The sequence below is a fragment of the Molossus molossus genome, unplaced genomic scaffold (genome assembly GCF_014108415.1).
Source record: "Molossus molossus isolate mMolMol1 unplaced genomic scaffold, mMolMol1.p scaffold_m16_p_24, whole genome shotgun sequence".
NCBI lineage: Eukaryota > Metazoa > Chordata > Mammalia > Chiroptera > Molossidae > Molossus > Molossus molossus.
Genome location: NW_023425360.1, coordinates 2546123 through 2560550, shown reverse-complemented (window position 1 = coordinate 2560550; position 14428 = coordinate 2546123). Strand labels below are relative to the sequence as shown.

General features: G+C 45.6%; 1 protein-coding gene across 2 annotated transcripts in view; it reads right to left on the bottom strand.

Annotated features, from left to right (window-relative positions):
* Window positions 1-14428, bottom strand: part of HOMER2 (homer scaffold protein 2) — a 66974-nt gene that overhangs the window by 29796 nt on the left and 22750 nt on the right. The window contains exons 1-2 of one of the 2 annotated variants that reach the window (XM_036277819.1): window positions 10077-10189; window positions 1346-1502 (exon numbers count right to left, since the gene is read on the bottom strand). Coding sequence is in view for 1 of the 2 variants with exons in the window: in XM_036277818.1 (XP_036133711.1) it covers window positions 1346-1502 (157 nt within the window). In the remaining variant the exon portion in view is untranslated. Of the gene's footprint in view, window positions 1-1345; window positions 1503-10076; window positions 10190-14428 lie in introns of those variants that run through there. The other variant, XM_036277818.1, reaches the window with a different exon arrangement.

Genomic DNA, 14428 nt, shown 5'->3' with positions numbered 1-14428 from the left:
GAGCCTCTCAAGAGATCAGGAGGCACCAGCAGGCTCTCATGCCTTGCCTGGGGGCGAGCGATGGTCTTCAAATGGAGGCTTCCCAGGCCTTCTGATCCACGGTTGTGGGGCTGGGGAGGGAGGAACCTGCAAGCATGCTCCATCCTGCCCCCCCGCTTCTGACTGCCTAGGAGTGCTGACCTGGAGGCAGCAGGCAGGACAGACTGCAGGTGGGGGAGGAGGAGGCCAGGTGGAAGGCTACTGCAAAGCTCCGAGAGAAACTGTGCCAGGAAAGAGTTATGGCCTCGAAACAAAGTATCAGGCATAAGTGTGAGACACAAAAGACAGACTGCTTTGACCAATTCAAAAGGGAATGCCTTTATGCTCGTTCTTTTCTTTCTTCCAACCTCCCTTCCTTTCTTTTTTTTTTAGTCCAAGTGACTGAGGAATGGAAATGAAGAGGTCGTTTAGAGGGAAAACGGGGGAATTCGGTTTCACATACATTTAATTTCAGGCGACAGCAGATAATTCATGTGAAAGTGTCCAGCAGGATGAAAACAGATGAGACAGAAAAGAAATTATAAAGCATGAAGTCTACTTTTTTTCTTTTGCAAATTTGGTGATGCTTGTATTGCTATCCCTTTTTTATTCCGCTTCCATATAATGTGGCAAAAATATATATATATATCAAGGAAGAGAGCAGAATAATAAAAGTACCAGGAAAAAAATTATTTCAAGAAATATTCCAAAACTATTTATTAAAATCTACTCCCATGCCTAAGAACACCAAAACCGGACTAGGTATAGTACCCAACGCTGGAAAGGGTAGAAAAACTGGCATTCTCGGATATGCTGAAAGAAAGACCTCTTTGGAAAGCAAGCTGGCAACATCCACTAAGAGCCGTAAAGTGTTAATGTATTACTTCCAGGAATCTAGCCTAAGAAATGTCCAAAAGAAAGCAATAGGTATGTTCGATGATCAAATGAGGGCATTGGCCGCATGAAGATACTCATTACCTATAATAGTAAAAAACTGGAAGCCACTTAAATATCTAACCATAAAGAAAGAGATTAAGAACATCATAGGGCCTTAGTGGGATTATCACACAGGCATTGAAATGCTAGTTATAAAGATAATGTGATAACAGGGAAATCTTTTTTTCTTCATTTTCCATAATTTTAAATGCATAATAATTGAAAAAACAAACAAACCAGGATATGTGATTATAAGACATTATCACAATAACACCTGTGTTAAGGTGGCAGGATCTGGGGTGCATCCTTTTCCTTCCACTTTTCAAATCTATCATCTTGCTTTAGATGAAACAGAAGTGACCGTGAATGTTAAAACCAGCCAGGGTGGTACCTTGGCTCCATCCACACTGATGATCCGATAGCTGTTCCTTGTGACATCGTAGAAGTAGGAAACGGTGACAGCCTGCTTGCTCGCAGGCACCCAGTTCTTCTTGGTGTTGGGATCAATCTGGAAGACGTGCGCTCGTGTGGTGAATATGGGCTGTTCTCTGCAAGACAAGAGATGGGCGCGTGAATTGATGGAACGTGACTTTATGTATAATTTATTATTTATAAGGCATCTACTGTTCCCAAAGATTTTAATAGCTTATAGAGAAAGATACATATGCATGAGGACAATTAAAATAAGGGAAAAAAAAGAGAGGAGAGAGAGAAACACCAGAGAAGTAGTTACTAAAACCTAACACTCTGAGACTGTGGGGCAACTGGCCTAAAAGCTTTGGTTAAAATGCAACTGCTTGGCCTTGATTAGTGGCCGTGGTTAGAGCATCAGCCTGCAGTCGAGAGAGACCCGGGTTTGGTTCCTGCTAAGGGCACATACTTCGGTTGCAGTTTGTCCCCGGCCCTGGTAGGGTCGTGCGGGAGGCAGCCACTTGATGTGTCCCTTTCATATCGATGTTTCTCTCTCTCCCTCCCACTCTATCTGAACAAAAAATGGAAAAATGGCCCTGGCCGGTTTGCTCAGTGGTTGGAGCGTCAGCCTGCAGTACAGAGAGACCCGGGTTCAGTTCCCGCTAAGGGCACGTACCTCAGTTGCAGTTTGTCCCTGGCCCTGGTTGGTCGTGCGGGTGGCAGCCACTCGATGTGTCCCTTCACGTCGATGTTTCTCTCTCTCTCTGTTCCTCTCTCTCCCTCCTGCTCTATCTGAACAAAAAATGGAAAAATGTCCTCGGGTGAGGATAAAAAAAAAAAAAGGAAAAATGTCCTCGGGTGAGGATAAAAAAAAAAATGCAACTGCTTGGCCAGTAAGTGTTTTTGCACTCCATGAAGCATCCTATTCTTTTTCTGACACCCTGTTGGCATTTTTAGGAATTTGCAACAAATTTATTTTGGGGGCTCCTGCAACAATCTTGGGATTTTGCAAACCATTTGCAACTTCATATTATACTTCTATTAAGTGCTTCTCAAATTCATAGTATTTTATGAATGACACATTCATCCGTAATTGACCGAGTCTTTAAGTTTTATGTTTCCGACTTATGAACCTTTTGAGTTTTATGTAAAAGTCATCAAATCAATCTCTTTTGCTATTCTTGCCTCTATATTGCTGTTTTTTTCATTCCACACACCTGTAAATTCTTCCTGTGGTTATTAACCATGTTAGCACATTATCTGTTTTTCTGTTGAGTGGGGAATTAGTTAGATGTTGACAATAACCATTAAGAGATAAGGCAGATGTATACAAACTATAACGGGTTTCACTGTGTTTCATATTTTAAGGTACCTATTTCACAAAGCAACAACATAAAACAGACTCATTACAAAATACTCATTATCAAAAAAAGGATCTTCAGGCAAACTGGCTCAAAAATTCTTTTAAGTGTTCAAAATGAGATAAGATGGGGGGAAATGCCACCAGAATATAAAAATCTTCCCATTGTTCATTAAAATGCTACAGAGTTAATAAGTCCTTATTAGAGACAAAAATTAAATCAAAAGGTAACTTAGATAAATTAATTTTTAGAATCCTTACAATGTCAAAAAAGATAACATAAAAGAATAGGACACCCAAATGGAGACAAAAACTCAAAAGGGAAAAGTGAATGTTAAGTGTTCTGGTCTCTAGCTGCAGTGGTTTTAGGCAAAGCAGTCTTTGAATCCATCCTGACTATAGGAGGCTCATTACTGGAAAGAAAGCTCTTTCTAAGGACAGAAATTTCTTCCTAGAAGAGCAATGTACTATGAGAGCATCTGCAAGGGATCCTGAACAGCACCATGAATACCGGCATCAACCATCCACTGCAGTTGCAGAGAAATGCAGAAACCGTTTGCACGACTGTTTTTCTGAATGAATAAAAGCCAAGAGCATGCTGTTCGTGCCACCTCAACGCAGCTGCTTCGAGAGGCTTGCTTTCCAGAACACAGAGATCAGCATTCCTTGCCCCTGGATCATTCCTTCTGGGAGCAGGACAAGTGCCTCTAGGAATGCAGACTACTACAACATTTCTCTTCTCTCAGCAGTGACTCAGGTCACCTACACCCTTCCAGCATCAGGGTGAGAGCTGTAGAAACACAAGGAATATTCTCACTGCAACTGCCCGCATCGCTGTCGAGGGCAGCCTGTGGGGAGCCCTCCTAATCATGGGCAGGCTCACATCTGGAGGCCAGCTGTGAGACTGGCAGCCCAGACAACGTATCTGGCTAATCGTCTAAGCACACCGCCACAGAGGAAAATACTTGCTCACATGGTATTCTCCAGCATACGTGAGAGGAGGGAATGACTGAAGAGGCAGCAATATAGAAAGAGGTTTTTAAAGAATCAAATTATGCTAAAATCTCTGCCTCCCTTGTGCAGAACACTAACAAGTAGGCAGGGGTCCTCCCTGGGAAGGAGCGGGCTTTCAGACCTCCCCTCGTGTCCTCTACACCTAGGAAGAGGGATCGGGTCTGGGTTTTAGCACCCTCAGAACTCTGACAGCAGTTAGCCGGGGCACTTCAACTAAAAATGTAAGTGCCCTGGCTCCAGCCCAGCCCCCAGGAGCCTGGCTCTCCAGCAGGGGCCTGAGGAGCTCATTCTTCACAAGAGCTCCAGGTGTTTTTTATCCTTAAAGAAGCTGGGGAGACGTTATCAGGTGATCTAGAAAAAAAATAGAAGAAGTGACAGATGCAGCCAGTATCTCTCCTTCAGAATGACATAGTTCACTGTGAATGACACATAATGTCCTCCCACAGCCCACAGGAGACAACAGAGGGACCAGGTATGAAGGATGGGGGAGGGGCAAAGGGAGGCAGAGGTGCTCTGGTCAAGAAAGAGGGCAGCTTGTGGTGGCCAAGCAGTGACCTTCTTCAAACATTCCACGTCCCTGAAGCCCACAGGAGTGAGAAAGTGAAGCAAGCAAAGCTGAGAGAGACAGAGGAGGAGGGACAGGGAGACAAGAAAAGATGGCAGGCCTTTCTGATCAGGGACAAGCAAACACAGAGAGTCATCTGCTTGGCATGATTCTGGGCAAGGTGAGCATGCAGACAAGAAGGACCCATCTCCAACTCTGCTTGCTCCGCTCTGGGGATGAACTGAAGCCATGACAGGTTGCCCTCAGGACCCCAACCAGAAACGCAGTATCTTGGGAGAGCACAGCTGGCCACATCCTTGGTGGCGGCAGCCCTGGTCACCGTGGCCAGGTCTCGGCAGGGAAAGTGGCTGCTGATTGGTGGGGAGAGGCACCGAGGCCTGGGAGGGGAGTTGCTGGGATTCCCGCCAGCTCCGCTCGGGGAGGGCACCATGGCCAGTGCTTCTCAGTCCTGAGCACCTGCACAGCCAGTCTGGCAGCAGCTCCGTGCCCAGGAAACTACTCAAAGGACTGAGGTTTCCACATGCATAATCAAGTCTGAAGCCACTGGGATGTTCTATTTTAGTCTTCTAAAATTCAAAAATCAAATGGTATTTAAAGAAAAGGCCAAATATGCACAATGATAAAAAGAACAGCCAGTAGCTAATATTTACTGACTACTTATTCTGCCAGGCTTTACATGTGATCTCTCATTTAGGATCACGATGATCCTGTGGGGAAGGTACCGTACAGGTCAGGCAATGAGGCGTAGAAAGGCCAAGACACAGGTAGAACGGCAGACTGGTAGAGCTGATATTTGAAGTTAGTGCAAGTGACATGGACGCCCTCCCTCTTAATCATTACGCTGTTCTCTCTCCCTAAAATAACAGTGTCTTGTACCTGGCAGCATCTGATGTGTCTCCCAGTGACCCTGCCTCCTGGTACTCACGCCCTCATGCAATCCCTCTCCCTCTGAGCAGGGGTAGGACCTGTGACTTGCTTTGAACCAAAAGAATATGGCAAAGGTGATGGATGTCACTTGTGCAAGCCAGCTACATAGGATTTGACTTCGTCTTGCTAGCAAACTCTCTCAATGGAGTCTCTCTTGCTGGCTTTAAAGTTGCCATGGTGGGGAGGCCCACGTGGCAGTAACAACGGAGGGTGGCCTCCAGCCAACAGCCAGAGAGTAACGGAGGCCCTTAATCTAGAACCACTCAAGGAACGAATTCTGCCAGTAACTGCTTGGAAGCTTAGAAGTGGGTCTTTCCACCGCTGAGATTTCAGGTGAGACCCCAGCCCTGGATGACAACTTGACGACACCTCCGAAGAGACTCTGAAGCTGAGGACCCAGCTAAGCCTGGACTCCTGACCTGCAGAAATGTGCTTTATTTGAAGCCGTCAAGTTTGTGGCAGTTGAACACACAACACTAGGTGAGTAGACATTGACCTTCATAGAAGTTAACTGTACACCAAGCAAAGTATATACATTCTCACTTAATCCTCCAACAGGGCTGTGAGTGGGTGGCATCACCCATATAGAAAAGTGAGGGTCACAATGATTTCAGGTGACCTGAACAAATCTTTACATCTTTATGGGAAAAATCAGAGCACTCTACAAACCTCACCACAAAATCTAGAGAAGCAGACCCCAATTCTGACAGCATCCTGTCTTACCTGAGAAAGTAAAAGAGATAGAACTAGGACACAGAAGTCAGTTCCCGTAAGTGTGCAAATCAGTATAAATAGAAAACCCGAGAGAAGCAGAACTTTCAGACCCAGGAGGCCACCTTTCCTGCCCAGCAGGGAATCACTGAAGAGAGTGCGGGTCAGAGAACAGAAACCACCTTCATACTTGATTTATTTGTTCGAGGCTTAGGGAGTCTATTTCAAATAGACTCCCACTCCCTCTTTGGCACTTTAAATAGAAAGCAGATGTTTCCGGATGGCAAAGTGTTTTTAGGCGGACAATATAACCTACTGTTCCCAGTCTTTTTAGAGCTGAATAAACACCAATTGTTGCTCACTGAACACATTTTGGAATCTGACAGTAACTGTCCTCAAGAATAATTAGACACTCTGCAAAACATGTATGTTTGGAATATGAACACCACTCAGCAGAGAGACCACTCTGGCTTAGAACAAATTCTGGCTCCATGTGAAATGATTCGACAAAGAATTGGCATGACTACTTTTTGAAGAAAAATAATGTTTTAATTTCCAATAATCCCTCACTTGCAATGCTCGGCTCTGGCTGTTTCTAATGCATGCCTGTAAGGCCTTACAATTCTTATTGTTCCTACGTCTACTTGATCCGAATGAAAACAAACCATTCGAACATTATTTCACAGCCATTCAACAGTGTTTCCAGGTGTAGGATGCTCTCATTAGCTTATCTGCCCTGAGTCTTGAACACCTTCAACTCTAACCATCATTTGCACAGCACCAAGAGGAAGGGCTTTCCCACCTTTATGGGTAAGGCCCTGCCCACCCAGCTTCCAAGCTTCCGTGACTATTCCCAGCTCCAGGCGCATTAGAGTGACCCCACAGGCTCCTGACCACCTGGTCCTGCCCCCTCACCAGATGGGCCCTGCTGATTTCCTGCTAGCACTTCCAAACCACCTGCATTTTCATGTGACCATTCACATGACCTTCACTGGGCCTAGAATGTCTTTCTAGGTTGGTCAGAAGAGTTCCTATTAGTCCTTCAAGTCCCACCTTAGCATCTTGAGACACCTAGTTTTTTTTTTTTATCCTCACCCGAGGACATTTTTCCATTTTTTGTTCAGATAGAGTGGGAAGGGGAGAAAGAGAGAGAGAAACATCCATGTGAAAGGGACACATCGAGTGGCTGCCACCAGCACAACCCAAACAGGGCGGGGGACAAACTGCAACTGAGATACGTGCCCTTAGCGGGAACCGAACCTGGGTCTCTCTGGACCACAGGCCGACTCTCTAACTGCTGAGCAAAACCGGCCAGGGCGAGACACCTAGTTTGTGGTCTTAGGGCACAGATCCTGAATTGAACTCCAGTCACGAGACACCAGAAGCATGGGCTCAGCTGGCTCCTCCAGCCCTCTCTCTAGATTGTCAACAGACCCCTCTGCTGGCAGGGTAAAATCCCCAAATCCTAGGACACAGAGCTGGAGAGAAAGGAGATATGAACACGCATTCTTCCATGCAAAGAATCTAACTCATGAGCACATTGCGGTTCTACAGTCGTACAAAATCCCCATAATAAAGTTACCACTGTTTGTAGATAACATCACACATCTAAAACAGCCAAGAAAACCAATTGAAATAAGTGAATATGAAAAATAAAATTCAGTAACATTGACAGGTATACAATTACTAATAAAAAATAAAATTGATAGCCTTCCTAGATATGCAAACAACCAGATAGATAACATAATGGATTTTTAACAATCCCATTTACAGTAGTAACTAAAAAGATGTAATTTCTAAGAATGTACTTAAGAATTATGCAAGCCCTGGCCAGTGTAGCTCATTGGTTGAAGTGTTGTCCTGTGGACTGAAGATTTGATTCCTGGTCAGGGCACATACCCAGATTGTGGGTTCAATCCCCAGTTGGGGCACATTCATGAGGCAACCGATCAATGTTTGTCTCTCACACTGATCTCTCTCTCTTTCTCTCCCCCCCTCTTCCTTCCTCTCTCTCTCTCTCTCTCTCTCTCTCGCTAATCAACGAAAAACATATCCTTGAGTGATGATTGAATTTTGCAAGATCTGTATTTTAAAAATAAATATAACTTCTAAGGCACACAAAAGAAAACTTTAATAAGATATATCCTGCCCTGGCCAGTTTGGCTCAGTGATTAGAGTGTCAGCCTGCGGACCAATGAGTTGCAGGTTCGATTCCAATCAAGGGCACATACCTTGGTTGTGGTTTGTCCCCGGCCTGGCTGGGTTGTGTGGGAGGCAACCAGTCAATGTGTCTCTCTTTTTTTTTTTATCCTCACCTGAGGACACCTTTCCATTTTTTGTTCAGGTACAGTGGGAGGGAGAGAGAGGAACAGAGAAAGAGAGAGAAACATCGATGTGAAAGGAACACATCGAGTGGCTGCCACCCGCACAACCGACCAGGGCCGGGAACAAACTGCAACCGAGGTACGCGCCCTTAGCGGGAACCGAACCCGGGTCTCTCAGGACCGCAGGCCGACGCTCTAACTGCTGAACCAAACCGGCCAGGGCCGATGTGTCTCTCTCACATCGATGTTTCTCTCGCTCTCTCTCTCCCTCCCTCCCACTGTATCTGATGATAAATAAAAAAACGTCCTTGGGTGAGGATTAAAACAAATTTTTTTTAAAAAGACATATCCTGTTTTTAATGGGAAAAGTCAATATAAAGATGTCAATTATCCCTAAATTAATACATTCAGTTAATACAATACAAATATCCACAGGATTATTTTTAGAACTAGACAGATTTATTCATGGGGTAAACTTTCTATGTGAAAGTAGCCAAATAATTCTGAAAATGAAGAGCAATAAGGGGGCTTAGCCATATCAGATATTGAAATATATTATTATAAAGTTACAGCAAGTGACACAAGGAGGTATTAGCAAGTAAACAGACAGATTAATATTACAAAACAGAGTCCAGAAATGGAAGGTCAAGGAATTAAGTATATGATGCAGGCGCACTGCCCATCAGTGGGGACACAGAAATCATTTCACAATCCCTATTACAGCCAAGGGTTAAGCACGCGCTGGGGAAGACCTGCCCTTCTGGACCTAAGCCAGAAGTCCGTCTCCCTGCCACGTCTGAATGCCTCCAACATGGGTCACAGCAGACCCATTCTAGTAAAGTTACTTTCACCTGCCTCAAACTGTCCAGATGAATACACCTCACAAACGAGAGGTCTCATATAGGTTACATTTGTCACAAGTCCTCCTACTCCACTGACAGGGGATTCCCTTTTCACGTCAGGGGCTGGAAAGAGGCAAGTGGCCCTGATGAAGGCTGATGGGCTTTCTCAACAACATTACAGTTTTCCAGAGCCTTCTGCTGGGCTCCTGTGACGTGGGTCTGAGTCTGGGACGGGCTCACAGGCTGAGGGCTGCCCCAGAGGGACCAGAAGACCACTCCCGTGTGCTTTGGACAAGCGTGAGGACTTTCCAGAAGGGGTGATGGTTCCAGAGAAGTGGGTGAGGATCCCAACAGTCAGGAGCGGGAGAGGCAGTTTCAGAAAAGCAAAGCCAGGGTGGAAGGCAAACATTTGCATAGCTGTGAGGTGGGGAGCGTCTCTGAAGACGAAGGCTAGGTCAACAGATTGTGAGAGGACGAGAGCAAGGACAGAATCCAGGGAGAAAATAAAACAGAACTTACCAGCAACATTCAATACCATCTCATGTTCAAAGGGCACCCCTTTACCCCTGCACAGAAAACCCTCTCCTCCTTCCACACACAGACACACGGCCAAGCTCAGAGCCCAGCAAATGTGAAGGGTTTGGCAGGAGAGGTGGAAATGACTCTCCAGGTGTGAGAGGTGTACTCAGGGACCAGCAAGAGCCACTAGGTGGCTACAAGAGGCGGCTGGCAAGAGATAAGACCCAAGGATGGGCCCAACTGAATAGCCATGGACTCTGAATGTCATGCTAAGGAAATCAGTCTTTGCCTTAAGGTCTCCTATCTCCCAACTGTGTGCCATGGAAAATTTATGTCAAAGCTATTTTCTCATCCATATATATTCCAAGATTATACACACACACACACACATTTGCATATATATGAAAAACATTAAATGCACTTGGATAGCTGTTCTTATGTGACATCACCTTTAAGAAACTGTATTCTCTCCCCGAGACTGCGGGAGATCACATGGGAGCTGTGTGATGCACCAACATCTGTCACTTGAACCACACACGGGCCTGTGACCTGCCCTTACAAACCAGCCAGGGCATCGATAGGCACCTTCCAGTCACAGTGTTTCATCTATAGAAGATATCCTGTGTTAGGATGTCAACATACATTCATGATTTTATTCCTCGTATGGTATATTGAACATGCATATGGTAAAAACTAATTCTATCTGAATCTAAGGTTAAAAAAAAGGGGGGGAGGGCTTTAAATAAAAAGCAGTTTTATGATTTGCACACTGTGAACTCCACAAGCCAAGAATCAGAGTCCATCCAAGTGATGTTTTCTAAAAACCAGGTGGCGAGCTGCCCAAGTCTTAACAATTAATGGTTCCTGGAACAGCCTAATTCAGAGCACAGAATATTGCCGAAGGAGCAGCTTCTGTTCTTTTTGCTGTAACATACCTGCACACAGAAAATTTCATACTACACGGCAGTGAAACAAAATACAGAAGACTTTATGCTGTACCTAATGTGAGGATATTACTTGGCAATATTATTCCTAATATTAAGCAGATGTGCTTTTCTTAAAGAAGTGAAACAATAGTGTTCTCAGTTTTAAATGTTGAGGGCTTTTGTATTCAGCTATAGTAAAAATAACATTAGATGTCTGGCCATCTATGATTTTGTTCTTAATAAACTAAAAATAGAACATTCAAGTATAAATGTGAACAATCTTGCAGCCATTAACTCACCTGGGAGGCTACATCTTGCTATCCAATTTTTTTTTTTTTTTTTTTATCCTGACCCGAGGACATTTTTCCATTTTTTTGTTCAGGTAGAGTGGGAGGGAGAGAGAGGAACAGAGAGAGAGGAGAGAAACATCGATGTGAAGGGACACATCGAGTGGCTGCCACCCGCACGACCAACCAGGGCCGGGGACAAACTGCAACCAAGGTACGCGCCCTTAGCGGGAACCGAACCCGGGTCTCTCCAGACCGCAGGCCGACGCTCTAACCGCTGAGCCAAACCGGCCAGGGCTTGCTATCCAATTTAACCAAGAATATGTTTTATCTTATGATCTGTTGATCTCCCAATATCTTAAAATGAGTAAATTGTACCATGGTAAATAAATTCAGGCAGTGCCGATTTTTGAGCAAAGAAGCAGCACAGTCAGAACTATAACTCAGAAGGAACAATTGGCATTTGTACTAAGAATGGATTGAAGGAGAAAGAGACTAGAGGCTAATAAAAAATCACTACACAGCCCTGGCCGGTTTGGCTCAGCAGTTAGAGCGTCAACCTGTGGTCTGGAGAGACCCGGGTTCGGTTCCCGCTAGGGGCATGTACCTCGGTTGCAGTTTGTCCACTCGATGTGTCCCTTTCACGTTGATGTTTCTCTCTCTCTCTCTCTCTCTCTCTCTCCCTCCCTCCCTCCCACTCTATGAACAAAATATTGAAAAATGTCCTCGGGCGAAGATAAAAAAAAAAAAAAATCACTATACAAACGTCCAAGCACAGGAAGAGGAGAGCCTGGCCAGGAGCAGCGGGGACAGAGGAAGAAGCTGGATTTGCAAGGTTTCAAACATGCCATCAGGAGGACTTGTCAATGCATCAGATGTGGCATAAATACCAAAATAAAATAAAACTTTAGTGTTTCAATTGATATCATCAAAGAAACTAAAAAGATAACCCACAAAATTGGAGAAAATATTTGCAAATAATAAGCAATGTGCATCCGGAACATATAAAGAACTCTTAGAACTAAAAAAAAAAAAAAGGGGGGGGGAGCAAATAACCCAATTAAAAAACAGGAAAATAGCCCTGGCCAGTTTGGCTCAGCGGTTAGAGCGTTGGCCTGCGGTCCGGAGAGACCCGGGTTCGGTTCCCGCTAAGGGCACGTACTTCGGTTGCAGTTTGTCCCCGGCCCTGGTTGGTCGTGCGGGTGGCAGCCACTCGATGTGTCCCTTCACATCGATGCTTCTCTCTCTCCCTTCCTCTCTCTCCCTCCCACTCTATCTGTACAAAAAGTGGAAAAATATCCTCGGGTGAGGATAAAAAAAAAAAAACAAAAAACAAAAAAAAAACAGGTAAATAATCTAAACAGACACTATCTCCAAAGAAGAGATACAAATTGCCAATAAGCACATGAAAAGATGCTCAACATCATTAACCATCAAAAAAATGAAAACCCAAATCACCATGAGATACTATTTCACACCTATTAGCTGGGCTATAATGAAAACGACAGACAATAACAAGTGTTGTCAAGAAGGCAGACAAACTGGAACCTCATACACTGCAGGTGGGGATGCAAACTGGAGAAGCTGCTTTGGAGAAACAGTCCCGCGGGTCCTGAAACAGCAGTCCGGGCCCTGGTCTCCTCTGCTGTATTTCTGATGCTGCCATTCCTCCCCTCCTTTCTATCACCCATAAATGCAATCTTTCAGCTGCTGGTACTTCCCTCCCATTCACTTTGCTGTCCTAGGATCCTATTTTTAATGATCTCTCTATTATCATTTTAATAGATTCTGGGAGGAAAAAATATAAATAAATACATGTGCTGAATCCTCCACCTTCAATGCTAAATTAATCTCATTCTTTTTTCAGTTATAACGTGCATATGCGTGAAAGATAACAGACATTCCAGTCTAAGCCCCTTGCCCACGAGCCCCTCCTGGCAGGAGGGGAGGGCACAGGGCTCCATCCAGCTTTCCCCACCTTCCCTCCTCTGACACACAGACCCCCCTCCTGTGAGCACCGCTGCTCACGACACAGATCTGCTAGCACAAGTGAGGGGACTGGCAAACTGCATGTGGGTCTCCTCTTTCCAGGACTTTCTTCCCCTCTTTTTTTAAAGGGGGGCGGGGGATGGAGAAAGAGAGAGAGGAAACATCCATGTGAAGGAGACACATTGATTGGGTGCCTCCTGCATGCCCTTGATTAGGGCCAGAGATTGAACCTGCAACCCAGGTATGTGCCCTTGACCAGGAATCGAACCCGTCACACTTTGGTACTTGGCCTACGCTCTAACCACTGAGCAACTCCGGCCAGGGCTCCAGGACTTTTTAAAAAGCAAATTACTGTGTGGCCTTCTCTATAATGCCAGATTACATAAATTGAGGTATTAAATAAAGAGAATGTTCAACTTTAAACCAAGGACATCTTCTGCAGGTTCCATCAGCCCAAGGGGACCTTTTTACTCAAAAGCAAAGCCTGCATGATACATCCCTGCTTTACAAAGGCTCAAGTTTAAAAATAAACATGGGCATTAGCAGGACCACAAAAATAGTGCCACCGCTCCACGGAGCCCTCAGCACTAGGTGTGTGCTTACACAGAAGGAGCCGAGCAAGGCACGTTCAATCCAAAGTAAGCCCTTGTGGACTTCAAACAAGTGACACACGAGTGAAGAATACCTCTTTTGTGCTTTATTCCCTTGTACTACACCCTGTCAACCTCACCCCATTCAAACCAACCACAGGCGCCCACCCTGTCCACTTTTCACAAACAGGCTGTGCAGAGAGAAATCCAGGTCCTCGCCCAGCCTTGTCTCCACCTGACTCTGTGGCCTCCTCCCCATCAGTCCCTTACCCAACTGACAGGCTTTACCCAATCTGCCTTCTGGTAAGCTGAGCCTCCCCCTGGAATGCCTCTTACTGGTCCCCTGGCTCAGCCCACCTTCACTGGTCAGAATCCTACGTTCTTCAAGGTGAAGTGCAAATTGGTCACCTTTTCCAGCAGAGGTACCGGCTTTAGCACCAGACCGATTCTCTCCCTGGAGCCCAGCTCCTCTGAGGTCCTCATATATTCTGCCTTGTCCTTGGGTAGCTATAGACGTGTCACACCCTCCAAATTGGGCCATAAGCCCCCTGGGGCAGAGATCAGGTGTTCACTCCTAGAGCCCCTGCAGCACTTGAGAGATGAAGCACTTGAAGTGTGGCCAGAAGCTCTGTGGGAACCCAAGTTGCAGAGGCCCAGAGTGACCAGCTGCCAGCTAGTGGGACCCTGCATAATCCCACAAGGCCAACAAGCAGATTTTTTTTTTCCCGTTGCGGAGCGGGGAAAGCCTTCTCTCCAGCAGGACTCCTCGGTAATGTATTACACACACGCTGAGCTGTATTGACTCACTCAGCTCCAGGCTGAACCAGCACAACTGGAGGCCCAGATTATGCCTCCCCACCAGCAACCTCCTCCCTCTACCTCAGTGTGCTGCACGAATGACCTTTCCCATGTGCTCTGCCTGGCCTGGAAGAAGCTGTGAGCTCAGGGGCTGTGACTACATCAGATGCCATGTGGAGCCTGGCACCCAGAAGACGTGTCTAACAGAGGG